Consider the following 10,680-nt stretch of genomic DNA (forward strand, 5'->3'; position numbering starts at 1 on the left):
TGCCTATTGATTACAATTACATGTGTTATGCAGTCACTTCTCCACTGGCTGAGGAGAGCAATGAAGTTGTCTGAAGTCACAACTTTCGCAGATCACAAACAAAACTAAGATGAGAAAGGCAGGTGAAGAAAGTAGATTTGATACATTGGCTGAATGGCGTTCTCGGTGGATGGAAGATATTATGCAGATGTATCAGTTTGAAGGCAGCTTTTTGTCTGTCTTCACCCCCGCTGATCATCAGCACCTGTAACAATGTCTAGTGGATGATATATCTACTAAAAGACAAAAGAAAAGGAAGCCAGGATTGATATGTACTAGACCCTGGTCTCCTCTGGATTAAGAGTGCCTGACATGTTTCCTTAGACCAGAAATCTAACTGCAGATTTTTCCCTATCTGTGGTAAGCATTCAGCCAAAGGAAGAATATAGCAACACAACCATAATATTCAATAACATAATAGCCATCATAGCCAATGTTATGATTTCTTAAACTTTCCAGAAAGTAGTTCTATTTCATTAAAGTAAGTAAGAAAGAATCAGGACTAATTCCCATGTACTTATCTTTTCAGACATACCTACATGGAAAAAAAATAGATTGCTTGACTTTTCAGACAAAACTCTAAGCTAAAGAGTTCACTGAATTATAATTTTCAGGTAACTGAGAGGCATTGAGTGCTCAGAGCCCTTGTCTGGCTGGCCTCTTGCTTTGCTGGCACACCTGTCTGGCTGGCTGGCTGTGCTGACAGTGTAAAGCAAGGGTTTATTAGATTGACCACATGCCCTCAGCTTTTGTTTCTTTGTTTTCATTTTGTTTTGGAAAGATAGTGAAGGTGACAGGCGCCCGAGAGATCTATGGGGGGAAAAAAGACAAAAGAAGAGGGAAGGGAGAGAAATTTGCAGGGGGTCTAGAATTAACCTACAGGGATGCCAGGATAATATCTCCTGACACATGTCTCTAAATTACATCAAAAACTTCTATGAAAGATGTGTAAGTATTATGCAAACAACAACAGCAAAAAAAATTTGAATGAGTTGTATCTGTGTATTTTAACCTGATTTGCATGACTGTTGATATGTTCCTCTACATATATATTAAGAGTAATACGAGTATTAACCATGTTCTTCAAAATATTCTGAATTTAAAACTATAACTAGAATAATTCAGGAAGTACTTTTAGCTGTTGACATTTTAAGTAACTCACGCTCAATTTGATTGTCATGCAGGGTCTCAGCACCTGCTCCCCACACAAGAACACAAAATATGGTGAGGCCAAAAAAGAACACCAACAGAGCCATAGATAGAGGAGTCATACCACCAAGTTCTCAACGGCGGCTGGTCGAGACACAAAAGCAAACATCCACCAGTACCCCAACAAGGGGTTTTCATGTACCCCAGCCTAGGTGGCTGCCAGGAAAGACACAGGAAGTAGGATCCACATGATCTGCAATCTGCCCTCCTCTTCTCTGCCCACCAACCCACCAACTACCCCCTAGTGTAGCCACGGCAGTTATATTAGTGGCTAATGGTTAACTGGTAACAGCTGATGGCCACCAGCCACAGTGGATGGCCATCTGATTACAGCTGATGGCTGTCTCATAACAAAGTCGGCACCTTTCCACGTGAGGCCGAGCGCCTGGAAATTGCTCTCTGGGACTCTGTCCCCACATTGATAAAGTAGAAAATAGACTGTAATGACAATTAAATATTATTTGGTTGGTTAGTACTGCTATGAGTTTAATATTGGATTTGTTATCTAATTTTCCAAAAGAGGTCCTAGATATTTTAAGATTCCCTTGAGTTTTATTGCAAAAGGATTACAGGGGTAGGGAATGTTCATTGAATTTAAAGCTTTTTACGTATTTCCAAAATTATACATTTGATTAGTAAAGTGTTCCTATTTGACTGTTGCATTTTATATCTTCAGAGTGAAGAGGAGAGAAATCTCATAATACAGGATTTCCATTGAGCTTAATGATCTCTAAGGTTCTTTCTTGCCTCAAAACTTCATGAATCTTAAACTTTTTAAAATGTCATAATGAAAAAATCCTTTAAAATATCCTCCTTTAATGTTTGTTCTTAAACTATTTTTTTTCTCCCTAAAATTGTAACAGTGAAGCCGCCAACTGTGATGGGTCAATCCCACACCCTTTTCTTTGGATGTCTCTGAATGTTCTTTTTTGTGGAGTGTTAGTTTGCAGTCTATGGGAATGAGGTTTTGCACTTCAGTTGTGATCCAGACAGCAGAGAAATAAACTTCCTCTGTTACAAACAGTTCAGACCAATCACTCCACAAGTTTTTCTGGGTACACATAAAACTTATTCTACACCACATAAAATTCTTTTCTTTTTAAATGTAAAATGTTATAATAAGATGAAGAATACCTTAGCAGGTATTATTTCCAGAATTATTACTTTTTTAAACCAGCTGTTTCTTTCAGGTAAGTTAGTTTGAGTCGGTTCCAACTTTCTTCGAATTCCAGTATTTTATTATCTGTTGCTGTTAGAATTATACTCCTGGCTTGTAATTAGAAAATAGAAATTGGGTAGGTACTTCATCATTATTAGTAACTGGTAGGTGATGATAGTAAAATATTACTACATTTTCACAATTAAATGAGATAAGTTCAACATCAGTACTTTTATGACATTATTTTTGTTATAAGACTTATGAAACTTAGAACTTTTAGCTTCTCTTCAAAATCAGTGATTTTTTTTAAGTGTATTTTTCGTTATATGTTGATTGATTTGACTAAGATATTTCTGACACACTTTAGGTGTTCTGGGCATTACAGCTAGTGATTGTCCTGGCTCCTGGAGGTAGTTTCCATCTTTATGCTGCATGTAAAAGCATCAAACAAGAGTGCATTCTTCAGTGTGACACGGCTGGGTTGGGAGAGAGAAGACCCCTCCATCCCCAGCCCCCACCCTTTCTGGCCTGCCTAGGGCAGAGCAATTACAATCGTGGAAGCACTCCCAGGGATCAGCAGTAGGCAGCAGACGCAGCTCCGGGCTTTCAGCAGCTCAGAAATCTCCCACCCGCCACACACACACACACACACACACACACACACACACACACACGGAAGAAGTGCCCTAAGACTCAGGAGAACTGGACACAGGGCTATTGGTGCTACTCTCAGTGAGCATATGTGCAGGCAAGGGCAGAAACTGCAGTGACTTTGTAGAAACTACCATCCAGACCCCTCAGCCCCACTCATCTAAATCTGTAGTCCCAACGTCACTCTGGGCACCAGGTGACCGGCTCTGCCTGCACACTACACAGAGGACTCTTTGGTACAGCAGAAGACAACCTGGAGATTACTTGGTAGGCTTAAGCCAAGAATGGCGCTGCTTTTTTTTGTTTTGTTTTGTTTTTCTTTTATATCTTTGATATCTTTGCCTGTGTTGAGTGTGAGTTGTCGGTTGTTTTTACATATGAAGGTATTTGATTTTTTCTTTGTTGTTGTTCTTGTTGTTGTTGTGCTTGGTGATTTGCTTTGTTCTGAAATTGCCCTACCAGGGCCCAGCTTAAGAGGCACAAGATTCAACACACGCAGAGGCCAACTCCAGACCAAACCAGAGTATTACCAGGTTTGACCTACAAGTGACACACCCAGAGGGAATTCTCTACAGGCACAAGAGTCCATAGAGGCCAAACCACATTTAAGTGGTGAACCCCCATGCAGCACAACACCCTGGGGTGGGCAGAGCCAAGTCTCACAACTAGTCAACGTAGGAGCTAACCCAACCTATCACAAGCGAAAAGCAATTAAAGATCTTCTTTAACAGGACAATATACAAACACAAGAGTCACCTTTGGAGCACATACAGAGGAGAAGAAGGAAGTAGCGCAAGTCAATTATAAAGGACAAATACTACATAAGATAACCCAGCAAGAACTAAGAACTCTAGGGGATCTACCTAATACATCGAAGCAAACACAGAGAGTCAGCCAGAATGGGGAAACAAAGAAACATGTCCCAAATAAAAGAATAAAAGAAACCTCCAGAAATGGAACCGAATGAAACAGAGGTAACCAACCTATCAGAGACAGAGTTCAGAACACTGATGATAAGAATGTTTAAGGAGCTTAGATACGACATAAAGAAGGATGTAGAAATCATAATGAACAACCAGTTTGAACTGAAGAACACAAATACTGAAATAAAGAACACACTTGAAGCAATTAACAGCAGGTTAGATGAAGCAGAGGATCGAATCAGCGACTTAGAAGACAAGTTAGCAGAGATCACCCAAACAGAACAACAGAAAGAATAAAGAATAAAAAACAATGAAGATGGTTTAAGAGACCTCTGGGATAACATCAAGCTCAACAACATGTGCATCATAGGAATACCAGGAAGGTGAAGAGAGGAAGCAAGGTATTGAGAACATATTTGAAATAATAATGTCTGAAAACTTCCTTAACCTGATGAAGGAAACCAACATACAACCCCAGAAAGTGCAGAGAGTTCCAACCAGGATAAACCCAAACAGGTCCACACCAAGACACATTATAGTTAAAATGGCAAAGGTTAAAGACAAAGAGAGAATCCTAAAAGCAGCAAGAGAAAGACAGAGGGTTACATACAAGGGAACTCCAATAAGACTATCAAACGACCTTTCTACAGAAACATTGAAGGCCAGGAGGGAGTGGCAGAGATACTCAAAGTGATGGAAAACAAAGGCCTACAACCTAGATTGCTTTATCCAGCAAGGCTATCATTTAAAGTTGATGGAGAGATAAAGAGCTGCCCAGAAAAGAATAAGCTAAAGGAATCTATCACCACCAAGCCAGCATTGCAACAAATACTAAAAGGACTTCTATAAATAGAAGAAAGATGAAAACAATCTAACTACAAATTTAAAAATGGCAATAACTATGTACCTATCAATAATCACTTTAAATGTAAATGGATTAAATGCTCCAATCAAGAGAAATAGGATGGCTGAGTGGATAAGAAAGCAAGACCCTTGTATATGCTGTATACAAAAGACTCACCTCAGATCAAAAGACACACACAGGCTGAAAGTGAAGGGTTGGAGTAAGATATTTCATACACATGGAAATGAGAAAAAAGCTGGAGTTGCAATACTTATATCTGACAAAATAGACTTTAAAATGAAGAACATATTAAAAGACAAAGATGGGCACTATATAATAATAAAGGGATCGAGCCAACAAGAGGACATAACCCTAGTAAACATCTATGCACCCAACATAGGAGCACCTAAATATATAAAACAGATACTGACTGATATAAAAACAGAGATCAACAGTAACACTATCATAGTAGGGGACTTCAACACACCTCTGACAACAAGGGACAGGTCTTCCAGACAGAAAATCAATATGGAAACAACAGCCTTAAATGACACATTGGACCACTTGGATTTAATCGATATTTTCAGAGCACTTCACCCCAAAGCTGCAGAATACACGTTCTACTCAAGCGCAAATGGAACATTTTCCAAGATAGACCATATGTTAGACCATAAGTTAGATAAATGTAAGAAAATTGAAATCATACCAATTGTCTTCTCTGACCACAGTGCTATGAAACTAGAAATGAACTACAGGAAAAAAACTGGAAGACATACCAATTCATGGAGGCTGAATAACATGTTACTAAATAATGAATGGGTCAACCAGGAAATCAAGGAAGAAATCAGAAGATATCTCGAGACAAACGAAATGAAAACACGATGACCCAAAATCTATGGGAAGCAGCGAAAGCAGTCCTAAGAGGGAAATTCATAGCATTGCAGGCCTACCTAAAGAAACAAGAAAAATCACTAATCAACAGTTTACCTTCACACTTAAGGGATCTGGAAAAAGAACAGCAAAATAAGCCCAAAGGGAGTACAAGGAAGGAGACAATAAAGATCAGAGCAGAAATAAATGAAATAGAAACCAGAAAAACAATACTAAAGATCAATGAATCCAAGAGTTGTTTCTTAGAGAAGATAAACAAAATCGACAAACCTTTATCCAGACTCATTTAAAAAAAGAGAGAGACGACCCAAATTAATAAAATCAGAAATGAAAGAAGAGAAGTGACAACAGACACTGCAGAAATACAAAAAAATTTAAGAAATTACTATGAGCAACTATATGCCAACAAATTTGACAATCTGGAAGAAATGGACAATTTTCTAGAGGCATACAACCTTCCAAGGCTAACTCAAGAAGAAACAGAAAACCTGAATAGACTGATTACCACCAGGGAAATTGAATCAGTAATCAACAATCTCCCAACAAACAAAAGCCCTGGACCAGATGGCTTTACAGGTGAATTTTACAAAACGTTCAAAAAAGAATTATCACCTATTCTCCTCAAGCTCTTCCAAAAAATCCAGAAGGAGGGAAGGCTCCCAAACACTTTTTACAAAGCCACTATCACCCTGATCCCAAAATCAGACAAAGACACCACAAAAAAAGAAAACTACAGGCCGATATCTCTAATGAACATAGATGCAAAAATCCTCAACAAAATATTAGCGAACAGAATTCAGCAATACATTAAAAAGATCATACACCATGATCAAATGGGATTTATCCCTGGTATTCAAGGCTGGTTCAACATCCTCAAATCAATTAATGTGATACACCACATTAACAAAATGAAAAATAAAAATCACATGATCATATCAATAGATGCAGAAAAAGCATTTGATAAAACCCAGCAGCCATTTATGATACAAAACCCTTAAGGAAGTGGGAATAGAGGGATCATATCTCAACATAATAAAGGCCATATATGATAAACCCAGAGCTAACATCATACTCAATGGGGAAAAGCTAAAACCATTACCCTTAAGATCAGGAACAAAGCAAGGTTGCCCACTTTCTCCACTTCCATTCAACATAGTGCTGGAAGTTCTAGCCACAGCAATCAGACAAGAAAAAAGAAATAAAAGGCATCCAAATCAGTAAGGAGGAAGTAAAATTGTCATTATATGCAGATGACATGATACTATATAGAGAGAACCCTAAGGACTCCACCAAGAAACTATTAGAGCTAATAGATGAAGTTAGTAAAGTAGCAGGATACAAAATTAATATTCAGAAATCAGTTGCATTTGTATATACTAATAATAAAACATCAGAAGGGGAAATTAAAAAAACAATCCCATTTACAATTGCTTCAAAGACTACAAAATACCTGGGAATAAATTTAACCAAAGAAGTAAAAGATCTGTACTCAGAAAATTATAAGACCCTGAAGAAAGAAATGAAAGAAGATACAAATTGATGGAAACACATACCATGTTCATGCATAGGAAGAATTAATATAGTTAAAATGTCCATGCTGCCTAAGGCAGTATACATATTCATCGCATTCAACTACCAATGACGTTTTTCACAGAAATGGAACATAAATCCTAAAATTTATGTGGGACCATAAAAGACCCCGGATAGCCTCAGCAATCTTGAGAAATAAGAACAAAGTGGGAGGTATAACAATACCTGACATCAAATTATACTACAAGGCTACAGTAATCAAAACAGCATGGTACTGGCATAAAAACAGACACATAGATCAATGGAACAGAATAGAGAGTCCAGAAATAAATCCATGCCTATATGGCCATTTAATCTACGACAATGGAAGCAAGAATGTACGGTGGGGTAAAGACAGTCTATTCAATAAATGGTGCTGGGAAACCTGGACAGACACATGCAAAAAAATGAAGCTGGACCACCTCCTTACACCATATACAAAAATAAATTCAAAATGGCTTAAAGACTTAAATGTAAGATCTGAAACCATAAAATTCGTAGAAGAAAATATAGGAAGAAACTTCACAGACACTACCCAGAGTAAGATTTTTACTGATATATCCCCTCTCGCGAGGGAAGTAAGAGAAAAAATAAACATGTGGGATGACATCAAACTAAAAAGATTTTTCACAGCAAAGGAAACCATCAATAAAACAAAAAGGGATCCTACTGAATGGGAAAAGATATTTGCCTATCATATATCTGATAATGGGTTAATATCACAAATTTATAAAAAAACTCACTCAACTCCAAAAAAACAAACAACCCAATTAAAAAATGGGCAGAGGACATGAAGAGACATTTTTCTAAAACGACATACAGTTGGCAAACAGACATATGAAAAAATGCTCAACCTCACTAACCATCAGAGAAATGCAAATAAAAACCACAATGAGATACCACCTCACCCCAGTCAAAATGGCTATCATCAATAAATCAACAAACAACAAGTGCTGGCGTGGATGTGGAGAAAAGGGAACGCTGGTGCACTGTTGGTGGGAATGCAGATTGGTGCAGCCACTATGGAAAACAGTATGGAGGTATCTCAAAAATCTGAAAATGGAACTACCTTATGATCCAGCAATTCCACTCCTAGGTATCTATCCGGAGAAATCCAAAACTCTAATTCAAAAATCTTTATGCACTCCTATGTTTATTGCAGCACTATACACAATAGCCAAGACATGGAAACAACCGAAATGCCCATCGGTAGATGACTGGATTAAGAAACTGTGGTACATTTATACAATGGAGTATTATGCAGCCATAAAGAAGAAAGAAATCTTACCATTTGCAACAACATGGATGGACCTAGAGAACATTATGTTAAGTGAAATAAGTCAGACAGAGAAAGACAAATACCATATGATCTCACTTATATGTGGAATCTAAAGAAAAGAATAAGTGAATGAACTAATCAGAAACAGTTTTGGAGACATAGAGGAAAAACTGAGGGTTCCTAGATGGGAGGGGGGTGGGGATAAGGGGAAGGTGAGGGGATTAGAAAATAGTCAGTAACCACAAGATGGCCACGGGGTTTTGGAAATTAATTGGGGGAATGTAATCAATAAAGTTGTAAAGATTTTGTAGGGGGGAAAAGAAAAAAAAAAATATATATATATGTATATATATATATATGTATATATGTGTATATATATATATATATATATATATATATATATATATATATATGAATTGAGGGTAGGTGTTCAAAATTATGTCTGAATACCAGTGAAGAGAAAGGTATAGGTGTGGTTGTTGGTTGGGAGGATATGAAAAGTAGCAGTAGACTAGGTAAGACATAATGGTATCTTGGAATATGGTGGTAGTAATGAAGAGAAGGGTATAGATTTGGGAGTTATTTGGTAAATAAATTTGACAGGACTCAGTGATAGATTGGATATGTGGGTTAAGGGAGAAGAAGATGCCAAGGAAAATTCTTTGGATTCTGACTTGCGTAAATGGATTGGACCGTGGAGCCATTGGCATGAGACCAGAAGAATAGGTTAGGTCATTCAGCTCTCGTAGTTTTTCTTTGGATCACAAGTACACTGTTCTTTCAATGTTAAATGACAAACTGATTACATGTTCTTTCCATTTGTAACAAAATTTTCCATTTTCCATTGTAAACATTTATACAAGCGAAAAAAAATAAAGAATGCATTCTGTGATTTATATCCTCTCCATTTTATTAAGTATTAGTCTAGAGGTGATAGCATTTTGGCTTCAGATTCACCTCTTTGGTTGCCAAGTAAAGCCACTCTACCTGTGTGATACTGGATCTCTTGGCAAAAAATTTACTATTATAAAGTGTATGGGGCCAGAATACCTTGAGAAGATCATTTTTCTCCTTGCAATGTATACATTTACTGTAATTACAATGGTATTATGTGTTGCTGAGTTTTTTGAGATCATATTTAGATTATGCTTTCTAGTGAAGCAGTGACCAAAAGGTTTATCATCTACTGTCATGTCAAAGTTATTTATCAATCATTTTTCTTTAGTTTTATCTTATTCAATGAGTATCTCAACTTCAAACATAAATGTCTATTATTTAAATTTACCTCACTGTGTCTGAAATTTATGTCTAATATAAAATATTCTTGAACAAACATTTCATTTTTTAAAAATTTGTCATGCATTAGAAAATAAACATAGAACTAATGTTAGCTCATGTTTAAATAATACTTTCATGGAATACTTAATTGATCACATACAACATCTTAATTGATCACAGTATTTTGTGACCAGAGAAACTTTTATTATCTCTTTTATATAGAATGGAAAATTGAGGCTCAGGGAGATTAATATATGGGCCTAAAGACATGCAACCAGACTAGAATCTAGATCTCCTTATTATAAAGCCATTGCCCTGTCCACTGAACCATGCAGCTTAAAATTTGAGGATGTAATTATATTTGCAGCCATCTAAAGTACAACTTAATTAAGCACAAAAGTTGTAAATTAATTATTAAAAGAGTCATTCTATCGTTTGATCACTAACTTAAAGAAATGAAGCAATTACATTTTTAATATTATACCTACTGTTTCTTAAAATTTTTAATATTAAGTGCTATGGTAATATTGCCACAAAGTAAATAAAAAATGCTATGGAAAATGTTGCCTGAAGTTTTCTTGTTAAAAAATAAAAACCTCTGTGCTCATAGATATCCTATAACTACAGCTTCTACATTCAAGATTGTTATAATGGAAAAATTATGTTTATATTGAGTTAGACTTTCTAAATAGCTATAAAATTACTTCAAAGGCAATTTTATATCAATTCAGCGCATTTCATTTTATCTGCCTGCCTTGCCAATAATCATCTTCATTTGATGTCATTTAAAATCTTTATGTATGACTGCCTTATACTGGTGCCTTATTAGGGAAATAAG

General features: G+C 36.5%; 1 protein-coding gene across 1 annotated transcript; it reads left to right on the plus strand.

The window, feature by feature from the left end:
- Positions 1-948: 948 nt before the first annotated feature.
- Positions 949-9,731, plus strand: GJE1 (gap junction protein epsilon 1). Its single transcript, XM_074334012.1, is given in 5 exon segments — positions 949-991; positions 2,112-2,293; positions 2,775-2,872; positions 4,439-4,452; positions 9,451-9,731. Coding segments are annotated over 5 exon segments (618 nt in total).
- Positions 9,732-10,680: the final 949 nt, after the last annotated feature.

This window comes from Rhinolophus sinicus, linkage group LG05 (assembly GCF_036562045.2).
Source record: "Rhinolophus sinicus isolate RSC01 linkage group LG05, ASM3656204v1, whole genome shotgun sequence".
NCBI lineage: Eukaryota > Metazoa > Chordata > Mammalia > Chiroptera > Rhinolophidae > Rhinolophus > Rhinolophus sinicus.